Source organism: Lolium perenne, chromosome 4 (assembly GCF_019359855.2).
Source record: "Lolium perenne isolate Kyuss_39 chromosome 4, Kyuss_2.0, whole genome shotgun sequence".
In the NCBI taxonomy this organism is placed as follows: Eukaryota; Viridiplantae; Streptophyta; class Magnoliopsida; order Poales; family Poaceae; genus Lolium; species Lolium perenne.
Window position 1 is genome coordinate 250,707,952 of NC_067247.2, and position 19,875 is coordinate 250,727,826.

The 19,875-nt window shown below is 46.5% G+C and overlaps 1 protein-coding gene across 1 annotated transcript; it reads right to left on the minus strand.

Moving 5' to 3' along the window:
- Positions 1-569: 569 nt before the first annotated feature.
- On the minus strand, positions 570-19,505 carry LOC127332294 (probable protein phosphatase 2C 37). The gene is made up of 4 exons (XM_051358559.2): positions 18,820-19,505; positions 18,114-18,455; positions 13,424-13,529; positions 570-1,196 (listed from the first exon to the last, which is right to left on the minus strand). Exons 1-4 carry the CDS (start codon positions 19,294-19,296, stop codon positions 850-852), a joined length of 1,272 nt encoding a protein of 423 aa, XP_051214519.1. The 5' UTR covers positions 19,297-19,505; the 3' UTR covers positions 570-849.
- Between the last annotated feature and the right edge of the window lie 370 nt (positions 19,506-19,875).

The following is a 19,875-nucleotide window of genomic DNA, read 5'->3' on the forward strand; positions in this document are numbered from 1 at the left end:
CGCTCTGAGCGGCAGCCACACCGGCTCCAACTGATGCACCGAGGGTACCACGAAAATCTAAGCACCGCCTCCAAAGATGGAACGACGCCACCGCTGCCCAATCCGGAGATGGATCTAGGATTTTCCTCGGTGCTCAAGATGGGGAAGCACGGGCAAGGCCATGACGACACCTCCAAGAAGGTGACCAGGCCCACAGACAATTACCGAAAACTTGTATATGTAAGATTCTAAGCTCTGAATCCACAAAGAATTACTGGAAAACTTTGAAGTAGCTCCAAGAAATGATAACTTCTGAACTTCGGACGTACCAAGTGAGAAGTTGGAGTTTCAGTTCAGGACTTGGATTAGATGTGAGTGAACATGGTCATGTGAGCCGCCCTGCATCCATGCAATCCAACACCCAATGCTCTTGGAAAGCATTGCTCTCTGACCTGCATCTCAACTTTTTCCAAACCAAGAAATTTGTGATTCTGCAATCTGGGTCAAGGATTTTGACAAGTACAGCTTGGAAACATCAATTATTAATGCATAGGCCTAACCAGAGAGAGTGCAAAATGCCAGAACCACCATGAGAAAAATGGGAACCGTATTGAACATAAATGTCAGCATCATATTTTGTACATTTGCAATCATGCATCCATTTATAAACTATCACTTTCCCTCTCTTTTTCTCTATCCATGGCAATGTTTCATCCACTCTACTTACTAATTTGTTTATCGGACTCTTCGCCGAATATAACCAACCAGCCACTGAAGAACCAGGAGCTAAATATCTAAAGAACAAAGAAAATCTCAGAGTTTAAGCTGATTTTTTGTCTGCAAAGTCTAAGCTGATCTTATATCATATGCCTAACCCCTCGCTTTCAGATCGATCACAACCACGCTGATGTTATCAGAGCTCTCCCTTCCGAGGGCGAGCCTCGCAAGGAGAGCAGCTGCACGGTAGCAGCGAGGCTCTGGCTGTTGCGCTACTGGTGCGCCGCTGCTGCTGGGACCGGCTTCGCCGCTCTCAGCTGTGCGCGCTCTTGTCGGGCTTCCGTCTTCCAGGCATTGCCGCGCGACGTCGCAGGCCACCTTATTGGAGATCACATCCCACAGCCCGTCGCTCGCAAGGATCAGGCACTCGTCATCGTCCGACCTTGTGGTTATGGTGATCTCCGGCTCACATATGACTTCAGGCTTCAGGAGCTTGTGCCCTGCAAGTATAGTTAAATGCCAAATGAGATCTAATACTTTAAGAAGTCGTTTGGAAGCCAGGCTTCATTTGTAGCATTTTGAAATGAATACATGTGTTCATTTCATTTACATTGTAATTTTAGAAATGGACACTTGTTTGGTTGCCACAGGAATTGCAAATGACAGCAGAATTCAATATTGAATTTGTAAATGGCTTCCATATAAAAACGTGAATGACAGGTCTCAGCTCCGAATCGTGTTTACCCATGGCGTCATTTTGCTGGATTTCCTAAATGAAATGACGGCCCAATTCTATGGCAACCAAACAGCCCACCTATAGAATTCCAAAATGAGTTCCAGGATTCCATGCCCAAATGATGGATACCAAACGACTTCTTAAGTGTAAGAATTATAATTATAATATATAGTACTACATAGAAATAAACCTTATACAAGTGTCAGAATAAAACTATATCCTAAAGAGAAATGAACTTCTTGTAGATATGAAGGAACTTTTCAAAAAATAAGAACTAAAATTTATGCGATTTTGTTTCTTTGAAAGGACCACATCAGGTATGTGTGTTCTCCTTCTCTTATAAAATTATTCAGATAAACAGCTCTGACATATCGATTGAAACAAAGCAAGTATCATTTGATTTCCTTCTCTTCCAACATTTTTTAACCATGCCCTAGGTCCTACAAACATTTATGAACTATCATTTGTTTCTTAGGGAATATATGAAATATCCATATGACGAACATGGCAATGCATCAGTACGTGGAAAGGATCCACGTTATTGGTTAACCAAATGAAATATGTATCTTTTTTAGGGTAAAAGGCAAGCGCTTTGCCATTCCATTAGATGGAAGCAAGATTATTTACAATGGGACTTTCAGGGAAGTCAGAGGAAATAAAAGGCAGAAAATATCAGCAAAATGAAATATTTTTGTCTGGAAATTAGAGCTGTCAGATAAGTAGGACCTGGAAACATTACATTATCTTCATACGTATACTTGTCAGACTAAATAATATTCAGTGTCTTACAAATAGGATCTTCAGACATACCAAGGGTAACGACTTGCTGCAACTAATATCTTCAACAAAGGTGGCTTGGTTGTGCTTGTTGCACGTAACCGATGTAAATGGGGAAAATGGAAGAATCCGTAACTGCCAACTAGAGAGGTGCAAGAGGCAGTAGCACGCTAAACTAAATAGTTCCATCCAGAATTGGATCAGATATACCGATTCACCGCATGCTACCAATTATCATGAGTTTTCCTATCCGTATCCTGGCTGCTACAGAGTAAGTAGAACCTAGTCCTAGTGAATAGCTCTGCTACGAAACAATGACTGTTCAAGTTGCTTCATTGTGTAAAATATAAGATGAACATATGGAAGCATGCTTATGAATTTACAAATATTTGATACCCTTTGGTACATCCAGGTATGGCATGACTTATATTTCACAAAGACAGGGCTGTTGTAACTTGTTTTCAGTATCAAGTACATAACTTACTATTTGGCGTGAAATGGTAAGCAGATTAGTGTGCAGTTAAATCTAGCTAACCTCAGTGTGCCTAAGCTCTGGGGTATGAAACCAAAAGAAATGAAGAAAATACCGAATTTAGATGGAACACCAAGCATAAATCCAGATATTGAACCATAATTTTACAGGACTACATAATTTGAAAAGTGAAAACATCTGGATTAGCAGCCTGCAAAATCATTGATTCTTGTTTGATGATTTTCCAATCTCGTCATAAATTAAATGATTAATATTGCATTCCTAAAATTTCCCTGACATTAACTAGTGATTTTGGACACAAAGAAACAGAAATGCTACAGCCATTCAGTAGCTGATTGGGAAAATATATCTAGAAATATCTGACTGCTCCTTATTTTGCCGCCGAGAAAAATATCAGATGGCTTATACGCATAGGAAAACCAAAGACTAAACCAAATATGGAAAGATATAGTCAGATGATTTTCTCTTAAGAAATACCCTTTGAGCTCAATTAGGAAGTATAAACCCATTCATTACTTCAAATTATACTCCCTCCTTTTGTATATACACATGACTCCCTAGAAAGCGGCAATATTTAGGTTGGTTAGATCATGAAAAATATTCTCATAATACAATTTTCTACTAACGTATTTGTACCAAAAGTAATAGTCAAAGATACATATTAGATACCATTTCAATATCAAAAAGTCATCTATTTCTGAGTGGAGCGGAGTGTTTTTTCACTACAAATGCTTATTGCACCATATGGACATTCCTACCACTCATTGAACCATACGGCATAGCCAACGGGGCACGTGTTGCTTTGGCGGCATCGTTCCCTCACTCTAACCGGCTGTGAAGATGACTTGTCGTTGTAGTCCTTGTCATTGCCAATACTCAATAACATGGGACGAAAAGGATAACCGGGCTAAAAATACTAACTTAGCATGGGAGGAAGAATTCAAGTTTGAGTTTACGGTTTAGCAAGATATGCATGGACATAATGGCACATGAACCCGGCAGGGTTTTTGAATCCATCGCAGATTTAGAATCACTACTTTATTTGTACCTGGTACCGTGGTACGTACTATTAGGGAAATACTTTCAAAGTTCCAAGAATATCAAAGTCATTATATGGGGTAATTTGGTTAAGTAATACTATCGTCATGGGCATCCAAACTATAGAGTGACAACTAACCACTAAGCTGAAATATGCTCTAGGATATAGACAATGTCTCACTTCGTCCCTCCCATGAGTAGTATTTGACACTGATAATAACCTCTCCTCTACTTAGGGTTATTGCATTCCTACCTCTGCATCGAACAAATGCATTCCACTTTACAAGTTTACATAAGCCATACACATCATGTCTACCGACACGAAGTTCTGAAAAAAGATTACATAGCTGATCTCAGCTACTGCATCAACGATTAACCAATGACGATAGTATTACTTAACCAAATTACCCCATAGTCAAGATATTCCACTACCGACCACCCATAGTCGCATGCTTCTGGTCCTCTGATCGATGCAGCATATAGCAATTAGATTGCCCATGAAGTTTCTCCGACGAAGCCCAATGCCCTTGAAGAATCCTTCAATCGAATCGAAGGTTGTCGTCCTTTTAGCTTGTCCTTCCATCATTAGGTGTACGAGATAGGATACCTCCGTATTGCCTCCATATGGCTAACTTCGCCGGTAGTTCTAAAAATAAGTCTAGCAACATTTTGCACGATGTCGTTTCCTCATTTCCATCGTCTCACTAGACAAGTAGACATTCCTTTATGGGAAACTATCCCCATATAGTTATGGTAATCCCTCCAAAATAATGTGCACCAAAAGATAGTAAGCGGTACCACGTGGTAAGTGATTTTAGAAAGTAAACTTGCCACCCTCGACATTTCCTTCCAATCCACTCCGCACACTCATTTTGATGCGCGTGTAAGGTTATATTGCCCCTATGTGTGGTATTGGTAATTAATGACTATCTCTATGGACTAATGTTTTCATTGAGATTTATATGAATGGATATTCTATAGCTATTGCTTTAAGACCATGTGTTAGATTCAAGTATCGATGCCATGAAGTTAAAGATATATCTTGTGTGTTGGCATCAATATTATTGATTTGAAGAGATAAATATGGTACGATCAAAATTAAGATGGATTTCTTGTGTGGAACTCAAATAAGCCATGCTCTAGATTATGTGTTAAGCCATGGATGATCAAGATCTTGAGAGTTTTATTTCAAGAGAAGAATTCAAGACATGGCTCTAATTTGATGTCATAATACATTCATTAGTTGAGCTATGGTTGACCAAGATTTAGAGCATGCAATCAAATGAAGAGTTCTTTATGTACCTCGAGATATTGCAATAGAGCATGAAAAGACACAAGGTTGACCATGAAGATTGGATTCAAGTTGATCAACAGATGAAGCATAAAGAATGTACACATGGGATCTTGGGGTATGGTAAGCTTTGTCAATTATGCTTTATGAACTGAACCATTATATATGTGTCTTTTTGTTGTTTATAAGGGTTAGATATCTTTGCATAGGCATGGATCAAAAGTAAGATTTTATATAGACCATGAGAAGATGACATCAAGTGGTGATCGTCAACAAGGTTGGAAGGGCAAGTTCAAGATAATCATCTCAAGAAGATCAAATGCTTGAAGCTTCTTGTTCATTTGATGTCTATGGGCATATGAAGACATGATTTAGTTAAGCTAGCTTCCCAACAAGCCTAAGTTTATTAAAATGGAATCCGTATGAACATGAAGACATGATTTGATGTCTATTTCGTTTTCGAGGATAGAGGTTTTATCGGTTCTTCGTTTTTGGAGGTTTCACATCTCTCCACTTTTGGTATTAATATCTTGCTCCTTCTTGGGTCCTATAGTCTCTATTAGATAGGAGCTTGTTCTTAGATTTTTAAAAAGCCCAAGTTTGCTAAAATCATAGTCCAGATGCAAAAGATATCGCTTTCTTGTAAGGACGGTTTTCCGCCGGTTCCATGGTTGTCCGACTGACCTGAGGACCGAACGAAAACCGAAGGGTGGGTTTTTTTTGTAAAAAAGAGCGGTCGGTTCTAGGGCCGGTCCGAGGACCGGTTTGACCAGAAATGGCCCATGAAAGTGGGAAATGACCTAAGCGGCCAAACGGTTATATTTGGGCATCCCTATAGAAGGGGCCTTCTTCCCGAATGTTTCGTAGGGTTCTTGAGCTTCTTTCTCCCACCATTGTTGAACTTAAAAATATCGCTTCCTCTCCCATCTGTCATATAATTCTTGCATCCTTTTGAGGGCTTTGAAAGAGGAGATCTAGATCTGCAATCTCCACCAATCATTTCCTCATCTAATTGAGGGGATCTAGATCTTAGATTCATTGGTTCACCTCCACCATTCTTTTTACTATTCATTCGAGTGGCCATGAGCTTGTTACTTTTGGAGGGTGACCTTCTAATTGGCTTGGCGGTTGAACTCTTTGTGAAAGATTGTGAAGAGCCACAGGCTTCTCCTTCATGGAGTTTGTAAAGTGGTTGTTGAGCTTGTCATCTCCAGAGTGGAGGAAAAGCTTGCCATAAGCAAAAGGCCCTAGTGTTCGTGAGGGCTTGAAGAAGAAGGTGAGCCTTCATGGCATTCAGGGGACCTTCGTGGTAACCTGCATCCCTCCAACGTGACCTACCTTACGGCGTGTAAGGGAACGCAGATAGATCTTCATCTACGTGTGCCTCGGTTATCTCTATACCTGAGTTTATTTCATTGTGGAAGCTATAGAGCTTGAAGTATTTATATGGTGCTATCTTTCTTAGCTTTAAGTTGTTGGTACACTTAGTTGAGCCTAATTTATTTAGGTTTTGTGCATGTAAAATAAGCGTTACTTTAATTCCGAATTCTTGCAAGCCAAATCCATTATTGTTTTTAAAACGCCTATTCAACCCCCTCTAGGCGACATCTTGTTCCTTCACCCCCCACCCCTGCCCTATCTCCCCGTCAAGAGGGGCACCCCCTGCCGAGGGTTCACCTCGGCAATCTCCATGGAAATGGACTTAGGGTTTTGGGGAAAGAGGTGCGTTGGTGAACTCGTAGGATTATTAAAAACAAGGCGATCCGACAGTATACTAATGGTGAACAAAGCTAGGGTTTACAACAATGATTCGATGTCCTTCCGCTGGCTCCTCCTAGACTTTATATAGGAGGCTAGGCCTCACAGTCCAATTTGGATCGGTTACAATTACTATGTCTATATCGGCTCCTTAGATGGGTCTTTCCTTATTCGGCACGTCTGGTTCCTAGGCTTTGGATGCTTCCATAGACGGCCCCATCTCCTTTATCCTCCTCTTTGTCATGTTTTGTCTCCCTCCTGTCTCATAGGAACCCTCGTCCATCCATCCAACTCATTCAAAATCCGTGAACACATGCATTCATGTTCTTGCTTTCCCATGGGCCGAAACCCTTCTCACCCTACCACCTTCTAAAAAATAGCTTCATCGATGATGTTAAGCAGAGCACACCGAACGAAGAAATTCAGGTTCAAACAAGCCTCATGTCAAAGTATTATGAAAAGAAAGATTAGTAAAGCCATCATGAGTGGTTATAATGAACGGGAGATGAGCACTTCATCTCATCTCTCATGTGTAACCCTAGCCACATTTACCAACACCTCTTCTCCAATCCCTCCTTCCCTTTCCATTGACAAGCTTTCTTAGTGTGGCGGCAGAGGGATTCTTCCATTCCTCTCGAGGAGAGATTGCATGGTCTGGTGATGAGATCTAGGTCTCGGTCTTTGTCTAAGGTAAACTAGGCATGGGCAGCCCAGCCCGGCCCGAAAATCTTGGGTTAGGCCAGGCCAAGTTTGCACATCAGGCCACTGGCCTGAATTCTTGGCTCGACGGTCGGTATGGGCCGGGCCTCGGACTGACGAAATACACATTTTATTAAAGATCGGCCGGGCCGCTTGAGCCTTTTTGGGCTTCGGGCCGGGCTCGGGCCTAAATTCTCGGCCCGACAGTTGGGTCGGGCTCGGGCCTAGACTTTCAGCCTCAGGTTTTTTTTGCCCGACCCAACCTGAAAAATACCCAATCAAAGTCCTACTCGATGTTGCGTCCCAGTGGAGGTGACTGAGCATCATAGTTGTATGGTCAGCGTGGTGCGATGGCAATCGTCCTGATCCGATGGCGGCATATGATTTTGGGAATATGGCGGCGTCCACCGTGGTCATGTCAACGACGCGGCGGTCGGATATAGAGATGTTGATGACCTTCGATTCCGTGTTGTTGAGCTCAATGGCGGTATGAATGTCTCTCTTATTGGACCACAAAGCTTCTAAGTCTAGCGATAGTACGGAACCCCCCCCCCCCCCCCTCCACCTCAAGATCAGGTTCAATTCAGCTCGACAGGTGCTACACACAACGTATCTCGTGGAGGCGTCAAGTCATGCATGTTGCTGGAAAGTGGTACGTGTCAAACTTCATGCACTAGCCAATGCAACCATAAGTATGGTGAAAAGGGCTAGGAAATCCACATATACACTTCAGCACCCCCTCTATGTGTGATGCAAGGAGTCAACAAGTGAATAGACTCAAGATGTACCTAAGGCTCTAATACCATGTCAAACTTCATGCACTAGCCAACGCAACTAGAAGTCCAAATTGGTGAAAAAAGCTAGGCAATTCACATATACACTTCAACACTATGCATAACGTCTCATGCATGCCTGATGCACGGTATCTCTTGTGGAAGAGTCAAATCATGTGTGTTGTTGTTGCACCAAAGGTATAGCATAGCAGGGCGAGGTTATGTGACTTCCCGGATTCTAATATCTCCGCCAATATGGTATCAGGCTAGCGAGGTGTCATTAGCCAGTCAAGTGATGATGGTAGCGGTGGCTTTTATAATGAGTATGCACGGTCTGGTGGAATCACAAGAAACATGATCAGGTAATGTCGACGCGCGGATGCATCTTGTCGTTGTTGAAGGTGGTGACTCGCGAAGCTTGGCTTTGGGGAGAAAAATCCTGAGAACTGGCATACAGTTGGTCCCATCATCAACAACGAACGCGTGGCAATCCCTTCTTGAGAGAGAGGGAGGGGGGAGGGGGTGAGAGGGGGAGGAAGAGAGAGGCGTTGCAGAGGAAGAAGCACCAACGGACACAAGAAAGGGGCTGACTCTTTTTTTTTTTTTTTTTTGAGACCAGAAAGGGGCTGACTCTAGGACGGGCCCTTTGCTTGTCAAAGAAGCCGTTTCCAATATGGAAGTACCAAAAACATATAGGAAACAATAACACCTACCTACAAACAAATATTTACATATCCAGATTTACACCGGAAAGTATCATTTGCTCCTGAGCACCAGTGCTCTCGTCGTTCAAATAAATTTAAAATCATGGTTTAAAAGTTTTGAAAAAATCTGAAAATAATTCTGCACATAGTTAGTGTTGTATCCCACAAGCATGTAAACTCATGACTTGAAATTATTTGTATTCTGGGCTACACAAAAATAACAAATCTGATAAAATTTGGGGATTTGAAACATACTTCTACAGATCTACATTTTTGTTATTTTTTGACAGCTCAGAATACAAAGTATTTGGAATTGATATTTTACACGTTTGTGGGATAATTCATGAACTACATCCGAATTTTTCTTTCAATTTTTTTTAAGACTCATAGATATGATTTTGAATTTTTTGAACTAACCAGGAGCACTGGAGCTCGGAGCACAAAATCTGTGTTCGATTTACACTCACTACTTTGAAAAAATACTATTCTCTCCGGCGCAAATTAATTTGCGCAGTCATATACTATGTCTACTACAACTGCTCTCTTGAGCTACGCCAATTAATTTGGGCCAGAAGAAGTAACAAATAATAAACATTGAAATAGCAACATTAAGTATGTACTAACCTCAAAAGGGTGACTATACATAAAATAAGGAGAAGTGCTATGCTTCTGTCCTGATCTCAATGTAGTTACGGATAATTTTTTTTGTAATAAATCTGTTTGACGCTGTCTCTATGGCTACTTGCTCAAGCTACAACGTGGCACAAATTGGAATATTGTAACATCACCATAGGTAACTCAGCATAGTGCAGAACATAACATTGCTAGTCTAATAAAGTTACCTATCCCACATATTTTAGTATGGTTGCTACAAACGAAACTAGTCAGTTTGATGAATCGGCGATGAACATGTGTGGCTTTCGTGTCTACTTGATGTTTGTTCTTTTTCATGTCAGATAATGTAACTAACTGAAACAACTCTATCCATGCACCTGAGAGTTTTAACATTGAGTGGGTAGGGCGGCAAAGGAAGATATACTCCACAGACCCACAGTGATTAACTTTGTTGATAATTCAGCCAATTGGCATGGCGCAGCTTGTCAAGCCAGTGATGTGACTGGTTAGCTAGCTACTCAGCAACTGCCAAGTAATTAGCATGCACCAGAGGGTGATTAGAAGATGGTCTTATTCGTTCCATCCTCTGCTATCCATAATCTAATACACACAAAGTTGGCAGGAGCCACTACCCCCAACCCAGCCGCCCCCAACCCAGCCGCTCCCAACCCTAACCCTCCCGCACCCTGCCCTCCGCCGCCGCCGCCGCCGGTAGCGCCGCCGGGGGCAAAGTCCCTCGGGGCGTGGCGGCGGCGGGGGCCCTTCCTCGTCGCCGCGTGGAGATCGGCGGCCGGATCCCCACCTCCTCGATTTGGCGGAGAAGACGCGCGTGGGACGGGCGACGGCGGCGGCGGCCCTCCTCCCGTCGGCTGTCCCCTGGCGGACCGGTCAGCGCGGGTGGGATGGGCGGCGTGCGGTCTCCCTCTTCTCGTCGGCTTCCCGCAGTACTCCGGCAGGGGTTGGTGGTGGGCGGCGGCCAGACCCTCGGTCTGCGCCATGCCATCCACCCTCGCCTCTCGTTGGTGCGTGGAGGCGATCTCGGGCATCTTCCGCGACACGAGGGCGCCCGGGGCAGCAGCCTTGGGTTTGACGGAGGAGGTGGCCTCTTCTTCGCCGGAGAGGGTCGGCCTGCGGTTGGTGGTGGTGGATTTTTGATCTATCATCGCCATCCGGCGGTGAGACGGATGTGCATGGAAGCCGGCGACGGTGTCGCCGGTGGAGGGTTGGGTTGGCCAGCCCAGGATGGTCGCCGACGTGGGGGTCCGGCCTGAATAAAGGCGGCGGTCCTAGGGCCTCTCTTGCGTGAAGAGGAGGACCTACCGGAGGCCTGGACTCGTGATCTGGCTGGAGGGTTGAGTTCCGGAAGGCTCCGCCGGCGAATGTAACAGTGCTTTGCCTGGAGTTTGCTGGATCGGAGGTATTCGGTCGTGCGCACCCATGCGTTTATTCCGACCGTTTGGTTCTGGAGGGAGCGGCGCGAAGCTCTTTTTCTGTGTTGACATCAAGTGACTATGGATCCATGATGAAAGTCGGAAGAAGAGAATTTCATGAAGGCCGGAGGGGAGGACTAGCTAAGGGAGGTTCAAGTCTCCGCGCTGTTGAGGGGCTTGCTTGGTGTCCGGGCTTCACAGCAGCGGTATGAAAGTGGGGGCGACAATACATGTGAAGCGCAGAGTCCTACCTTTCAGGGTGAAAACCCAAGGTCTGGCCTTTAACTTGGTTGTCTTGGCGGTGACTTTAGTGGAGGCATTGTTTTGAGAGTGGGGACTATCTTCAGGGTGAAAACCTAAGATCTTTGATCGGGCGACGACGGTGTTGGAGCACTGTTCCCTTCTTGGAGGCGTCGTTTTTAGGAGAGTCTGCAATTCAGGTGTTGTCATGGTGGTGGTTGTATTGCTGTTGTTAGATCGGTGATACTGTAGCGGGACTTTTGTTTCTTAGTTTTCTTTTCCTTTTTTTGGCTGTGTGCATCCGTAGTGCCATTAGGGTGGTGCGTTGTTGCAGAGGCTGGGTGTAATTGGTATCTCTCGATATTAATATATTCCCTTTATCGAAAAACACAAAGTTGGCACGAATGGACATGCAACTCCCCATGTAACGAAAGTGTAGACAAAACTTAATTTCACCGAACGCCGTGCATCTATTGTATTTATCCACGACATCGCTGAAAGAAACTTACTTGATGTAAACATTTTCATCAAGTAAATTTCACCGAACCATGTCATTGTCGTATTTGTAAGCTTGCTGACACGAAACATACAGGACATTATTTTAGTACGTGCAAAAGTAAGAAGAAGCTGTCTTAGTTAGGCGCCTTTGGATTGAAAGATTTCAAATGGATCAAAGAAATAACACCTGCAAAAATCTTATGGATTGCCTTTCTACACATTAGTCTCATAGGAATTTCAAGATCCACTAACCTTTTTATACACTCATTCGCGTAGGACCGAGAACCTTTTGCTATGTTTTTCCTGTGTTCCATCCAAATAACTATTCCTGTTGTTTTCAATCCTATCAAATTTCATGTGTTTTAACTATTCCAGAGTTTCGTAATCATGTGACCCAAAGAAGCCCTTAGTACTCCCGTGGTTCTATGATATAAGAAGATATTATAGCCAATAAAATAAGAGCATTTTATATTAGGAGGCAGAAGAAGTACATTTTCTATCAGCCAGCATTTTCGTAGTTGGCATACAGGGTGCAAGATGCAAAGGAATCAGTTATTATCATTCTTTAAGAAGATGTGATGTTCAGAAAAATCAAATCACACCTTTTTTTTATAGTATTCCCTCCGTTCATAAAAGGATGTCTCATATTTTTCTAAATTTGCGTGTATATAGACGTGTTTTAGTGTGTAAATAAATGCAATTTTAGACAAAGTTAAGATATCCTTTTTGTAAAACGGAGGGAGTATTTCATTTTGGAACACGTGTTTGCTTGTACTCACCGGAAGTTGGTGGGAACAAAACACCTGCGTAACAACAAACTACAAATCCGTCTGCCTTATGACATTACTTGAGAAAGGAGCTCTAGTTTAGCGCAACGTTTTTTTTCTCGGCCGAATTTCCGAGATTTCGGCGAAAACCGTTTTTACCGGTTACCACCGAGAAAAAGAAATACCTAACGAAATTCTCCGGTATTTAAATAGTCTGGTTAAATTTTTATATAAATTTTGAACAAAATAGTGAGTTGGTTTGACAAATCTCGGCCGGTATTTCCGAAATACCGGAATACCAGTACCCACCGATATTTTGTGCCTATCGAGAAAAAAAACCTTGGTTTAGCGTGAGGTGAAACACATGAGACAAAGATCATCAACTTTCAAGTAAAACTTGCAAGGTTAGTGCAACTGAGGCCATATTGACAAATCAGAACTTTCTTAGAAACTCCAACAAAAAATGACCTCTCTCGAAAAATTTACTCATACTGCCTTTTTGGTACCACCAGCCACACACTCTCTAGCGGTAGGGTTGAATGGGCTACCGCCAAGTGCTTTGACGGTATCGCCTTAGTACCTTCATGGTATTTGGCGGTGGTTGTGATACCGCTGACAGCTTCGGCCGTAGCTAGTTCAACCCTACCGTTAGAGGGTGTGGCGGTAACAACAAAAAAAGGGTTAGAACCGGATGAAAATTTGGAAAGGGATTATTTGTTTCATGAGAAGGTTAGACTAGTCGCTCTGGCACGTAATTACCGGCTCTTACACACATAGTTTACTCTTATCACATTCTCCATGCATAAACACAAAAATGATCTCCCATTGCAAATTAAATCAAGACGCACGAGTAATGCTGAAAAATAAATGCATATTGGCAAGAAGACACAAGGGATGTAAATACATACCTAGTGCACGGGACATGGCGAGGATCCCTCTGACGCGTGCCCCGTTGATGAACATGACCCGACCGCCCATCGCCTCGATCCTTGCCCTCTCATCTGGTCGGTCCGGCTGCACATTTGGATAATTAATTATTGGAAGGAGAAAAATATTTATTCCCAAGTATTAATTAACGAACGAGAAAACTAGTACACCATGAACACAAAAAAAATAAATCTTTGCGGTCGGCGGATGCAAGTGCAACTTGCATGATGCACATGATACCGGGTAATTTTTATTTTCTTTATGAAATAACAATTTTTCAGCATATAAGTGGTACCCCTAAAAAATATGTCTTGGTTGCTTTGGCGCCACGGTCAATAGTTCTCTATCTCCGCCACTGTGCGGTCAACATCACTTTGCAGATAGCTGAGAGTGAGTGGTAGTGTACACTAGCGCACTACTGCTAAGTAATTCATGAAGTGATCGTAGTTTAGAATATGAAGCAAGGTTAGAAGAAGCAAATCAAAGCAAAGGAAGAGCAGCAGCACTAGTAAGTAGTAAAACCTTTTTCATCACTAGTAAATAAAGCCCTAGTTCTCGATCTGCGTAGGTGGGACCTGCACTCCCATCAGAGTAGAAAAGAAGCAAGAGAGAGCGAGCGCGCGCCATGCCCAATTGCCCATGCATATCTGTGGCCAAAGTCTCTCTCCAAAAGTCTAATCTAAACCATACAAATTCTATAGCTCTCTCTCTCTCTCTCCTCGGGAGGTGATCACAGGTGGCGCCGCTGCCCACCACAACACCCACCTCAGCGGGCCCCACCGTGTTGTGGGCCCGGGAGGTTCTGTGCTTTGAATCCCGCACCCCGCCGCCGGCCAGTGCCGTGTCCCCACGTGGCCGTACCGGATCCACCACGTGTCCACCTACATCCACCCTCGAAAGCGACCCGCTCGTCCACGAATCTCGCTCGCCCAGCAACCCACCACGTGGCGCCGCGCCGGCGACAGGCTGCACGACAGCGACCGGTCAATCTGAGATGCCCGTCGAGTTTAGGGTTATTTACGGCACGAACGCCACTGCATGGCCTGCTTTAATACTCGTGCTCGTCTCAGTATTTCTAGCTCTCTGCTCTTGCTCAGTGCCTGCTACCTGCATACTTATTTTACTTATCTGTAGCTTATTCTTCGGCAACAATTCCTTTATTCCATGGTAGTAGTAGTTGTTGACTTGTCGTATAGCACAGCGGTACACCGTACACGTCGGCGGGCAGCAAGCAAGGTGAAATTCCATGGAGTGCGACGCGCGCGCGTCTTCCTTTTCCCCGGCGACCAACCACGGCCACAAGCTTCCCTTCCCGAGGGCCGACACCTCATTCCGTGGGGTCAACGTACAGTCAACTCCACCAGACTCTCGGTATCCATCGACCAGGGGTCAAACTTACTCATCAAAGCCAGACATGTACACGCTCGTACATTATACTGTCCCGAATTCTTCCGAGCGGGCGCGTGCTAGATGAACGTCCTGAGCATACACGCTATACGACAAAACGAGCTGAGCCAGCGCGGGAAGTATCTCTCGTTGGACGAGTCGAGCACACGCGCGTAGCAGCAAACTTCTCTCCGTATCCCTTCGGCAACCTTCTGCCACGAATGCTCGCCGCCTAATTAACCATCCATCTTCCCCCACCAGCGCATGTCTCCCGCCGCCGCCAAACCCTCCACCGTTCTCCTTCGGCGCTGCTTCTCCCCCGGTCTCCTTCGATTTTTGGTGCTCCCGCGTCGTCATGCTGCTCCGGCGAGCGGCGACATCGCACTCCGCCACCGTTTAATTATCGCCAGTTTCAGGCTCGCCTCACCACCCCCGACTCCCTTCGCCGGCGGACCACCCAAGCGTGCTGCACTCGGTCCATGCGCCGGCAGGGGGCTCTTACAACACGCCCCGCGCCAGCTCCCCAACACACCACCCGGTTCCCTTCACCGGCGGACCGGCGCCTTGGCTGCCTGCGCCGGCTGACCAACTCAGCGCGCCACCTGCACCTACCCCGACCTCTCGCTCCAACAGAATCCCCTCTATGTACATTCTTTGAATCGCGCCGCCGGCCTCTCGCTTCAAGGGATGCAGGCTGGTTGACTGAATTTTGCCGATGAGTTTCACTCCTAAAGCTACAGAATCCCTGTTCAGTTTATGCATCGCTTCAGTTTGTTGGTTCCTGGCTTAGATGCGAGACTAGATCTCGCGAGATCCAGGCTGTAGCTTACTGCTCCATAGTGGGCAAGCTCCAAAGCAGAAAGTGAATTTTATGCCTAGCTCCAATGCAGAAATGGAATTTTAGTGCCTCATAAGTCATAACGTAATTTTGGTGCTCGACAAATCAACTGCTAGCTACATATTTTTGATGCCGGACGACACAACTTTGGTGCTCAAAAGCGCAATTTTGATGTCGAAAAGAGCAAATTTATTGTGTGATGCCGCAACTTTGATATCAAACGGCGCAACTTTGGTGCCTAAAAGAGCAAATTTGGTGTTAGACGTTGCAAGTTTGATATCTGACGGCGCAACTTTGGTGCCCGAAGACGCAACTTCACTGCGTAAAAGAGGAAGTTTGATGTCCGACGGCCCAACTTTGGTGTCAGGTGGTACAAAGTTGTCTACCAATGTTATCAAGTTACTTACCAGATGATGACTTGGCCAAGGATGACACTCAGAGTTATTGATGAAAAAAATGAGATAATCGAGCAATTACTATGTGTTGAGATAATCTGTCTGAAATTTGCTTCCTTGGGATCAAAGTTGCTTCGTCCTGCACCAAAGTTACTTTTTTGTTGCCAAATTTACTTCATGAAAATCAAAGTCGTTTCTTGGGGCACCAAAGTTGTTTCTTCCTTCCCAACGGTTGCTAAATTGCTTTTAGTTATTCTAAAGTTATCTACTGTTGTTATGAAATTTCCTATATTTTGTTGCGAAGTTGCTTCCGCTGTTCTGAATCTAGTTTATTCTTCGCGCATCAAAGTTGCTTCTTGGTGGAGCAAATTTTGTGCCGGTGGAGCAATTTTGGTGCCAATAGACCAACTATGGTGCGCAACATTGCAACTTTGGTGCCCGACGGTGCAGTTCTGGTGCACAACTTTGTAGCCGACAAATCATGGGCACGAACCAATAGTTTTTTCCCTCTTGTCCTTTGTCCTTATTTTGTTCTCCCGTCCCTTTCTTTCCTAACAAGTAATCCATATCAGAAAAAATGAGGAATAGATCTGGCCAACCTCTCCACTATGCCCCTTGCGTAATTCGCGCCATCAGACGATGTAATTTTTGAACTATGCAGAGCAACTTTGGCACCCGACAAAGCAATTTTGGTGCCCGACGACGCAACTTTGGTACATGATGGCCCAATTTTGGTGTCCATCGAATCAATTTTGATGCTCAGCTGAGCAACTTTGGTTCATGACAAAGCAACTTTTGTGCCAACACAGAACCTGGTACGCGATAAAGCAACTTTGATGTCCAATGGTGCAATTCTCACACCCGAGTATTTTTCCTTTTTTTTTTCTCTGTCTTTGTTTCTTCTCATGCCTCTTTCTTCACCAATGAGCAATCCCTACACAGCTCCTTATGTGCCCCGCGCCAAAGAATTTTGGTGACTCGCGCCAAAGCGACGGCCGCGTTTGAGGGGCATGGAGGCAGCCACAGTAAACCAAACCTTCTAAATCGGATCATGGACGAGGCCGATGACCTGTAGCTACATGTGTAGTTGTTTTCGATGCACTACTAGTCGTTAGTGTTATCAAGTTGTTTTAGTCGTTGTCAAGTTGCTTTTAGTCAATGTGAAGTGCCTATCGCTAGTTGTAAAGTTGCACTCCTATTGTGAAGGTGTTTTCAATGCACGAACAACAACTTTGGGTCCGACAAAGCAATTTTGGGCCCGACAAAGCAACTTTAAAACTCGACGGAGCAACTTTGGGTTCGATAAAACAACTTTAAAACTCGACGAAGCAACTTTGAAACAACGGGCCTCTTGCATTGTCGGCATTTTTATGCAAACAACGGGCCTCTTGCATTTTTAAGCAACTATTGTGAGATTTTTAGCAACAAACTGACGCTGTCAAGTTGCGCACATATGCATTCAAATTGCATATTATGCTCGCTAAGTTGCATCTGGATCCTCTGCCGCTGATGGTAGCCGTCGCAGCCCCGTCGATCTCTCTCCCCCAATTCCCCATCACGAGACGCGCGCCGTTCCGCACCTTGTGCTGCTACCCTCGAGGCTGCTGCTCCCGGCCGAGGCCCGGTGTGACTTCACGCCGTGGGTGGGGGACCTCGAGTCCAGAGATCGAGCTGGTGAAGACGCCGGCGGCTGCGTGCGCCAGGTATGGTGGTAGCTCCCCGCGCGAGGAGGAGAAAGCGAACGCGGCGCGCACGAGGTGGACCGTGGCGGCTACGCCTTCCAGGAGGAGCATGGGAGGGCGGCTCGCTCACGGCGGGTCGACGGGGTGGCTTGCCCGCAGGGGGTCGGGAGGACGTCGGGGCATGCCATGGATGCGCGGCGGTGAGGTGTGGGCTATCTGTGAGAATCGGGGGAATCCTTTTCCTTGGGGGGTTAGCCAGAGACTACCAACGAGCGGCCGTGCGCCCGCTAGACCTGCCCTTATACTGTACACAGGAGTAGCACGTACGGACGTGGCAGGAAGGAGCATATGTCATACTATGTGTGTGTACCTTCTGGTCTTCGGAGAGCGGCACGGCGTGCGCGCCCCGGCAGAGCACGGCCCGCGAGTCGCCGCAGTTGGCGACGACGAGGCGGTCGCGCACCAGGAGCGCCACCACGGCCGTCGACCCCACGATGGCGCCCCGCTGCCCCGACGAGAGCGGGCACGCGCACCCCGCCGCCGCCCGCCCGCACGCGCACGACTCCGGCGCCAGCGCGTCCACGCGCGCGAAGCTCCGCGAGAGCGCCGCCCGCCACGACCCCTCCTCGTCCCCGTGACCCTGGGCGGCGGCCGCAGCGGCGAGCTCCGTCGCCAGGATGGAGTGCATCTGCTCCCGGCACAGCGCCGCCACCTGCATGCGTTTGTGTAGACAGGAAATGCATTAGGTAATTATAAAGGGAATGGAAACGTGTCGACGTGGAGTTGGGGTGGAAGGTGCTGGAATGTGGCCAGGTGGAAGACCAGAGCGATTGGAATGTGGTGTGGTACGATCTCGACAGCTTTTTTCTTCTTTCACAAACCAATCACTCGATTCAAAGTTGCTACACTCTACTACCGCAAGACTATGCTGCAAATATACTACGAATACTAGTATGGAACTGCGGATTAAACTGGGCGGAGATATTGTACGAAGCAGATATATTTTCGGCAATTTCGTTCATAGAATACTGCTCAAAACGAGGTGAGGCGATGCGGTGACGGGAGGGGTGACGTACGTGCGGGCCGCCGTGGCCGTCGAAGACGGCGAAGAAGTGCATGGGCGAGCCGTCGGCCCAGACGCAGAAGCTCGGGTGCAGCGACACCGTGTCCTCCATCTCCCGCAGCCGCCCCGCTAGCGCAACGGAGCCGAACGCCACGGGCCACACCGCGGCTGCCGTCCCGGCATCGGAAGGAAGCGACGTCGTTGCAGAAGCGACGTTGATGGCGGCGGCGGCGGCGGCGGCAGAGGCACCCTCAGGTTCCTCCTCGGAGGATTCCGAGGTGGGCGTCGTGGTCTGCACCTTCTCCTCGCTCCCCGCTGCGGCGGCGACGGCGGCGCTCTCGTCGGAGCCGGCGGAGGTGCTGGTGACGTGGCGGAGCAGGGCGAGGCGTCGGCGCCTGCGCAGGCGGCATTCGGCGGCCGGGTCTGACCCCTCGGCGCCGGCGCTGGGGCCGGCGGGCATGTTGTTGACGCCGGCGCTGGCCATCACCATGGATCGGGCCAAGAATCAGTCACACGATGACGACGAGCGGATGCGGGGTGGAGGAGGAGGGGCGGCGATCCCGAAGCAGCAGAGCAGCAGCAGCAGCGCCCATGCAGAATCTAGCGAGCGAGCGAGCTACGGACTGGAGCTAGAGAGAGAAAGGCAGAGAGGGGTGGAGCTAGCTACAGAAGCTAGAGTAGGAATGGAAGAGAGAAAAAAAAGAAGAAACGGAAGAGGAGGAACCTGGTTTGTGTTTGGTGAGCTGCGCTGCGTGGGGACGGGAAGACGGGGCTGGGTCCCACGTGGGGTGCAACGTGGCGACGCGGTGACACGTTTCAAGGCTGAGAGGACGGGAATCAAAATCGGTGGGTCGTCGCGCGCGCGCGCGGCGTTGCGGATGCGTTTCTGCCTTTTTCCGGATCCATTGCCATTCCGTTTCTATTTATTTCTTAATTTTTTGATACAAGTTAAGAGTATTACAGTATTTTTTTAGGTGAGACCTTCCACATTTGATTACGTATAATAATATAGTACTCCCTCTGTCTAAAAAAGTTGCTCATCTTTTTTCCTAGATATAGATGTTTCTAT

What these genes read in the sequence shown, in the direction of transcription:
- LOC127332294 (XM_051358559.2), bottom strand. Translation starts at nt 19,296, where the DNA reads ATGGTGATGGCCAGCGCCGGCGTCAACAACATGCCCGCCGGCCCCAGC. An exon ending in ACGGCCACGGCGGCCCGCAC is followed by an intron (nt 18,456 to 18,819) that starts GTACGTCACCCC and finishes AAACGCATGCAG; the next exon opens with GTGGCGGCGCTGTGCCGGGA. An exon ending in CGCTCTCCGAAGACCAGAAG is followed by an intron (nt 13,530 to 18,113) that starts GTACACACACAT and finishes CCAAATGTGCAG; the next exon opens with CCGGACCGACCAGATGAGAG.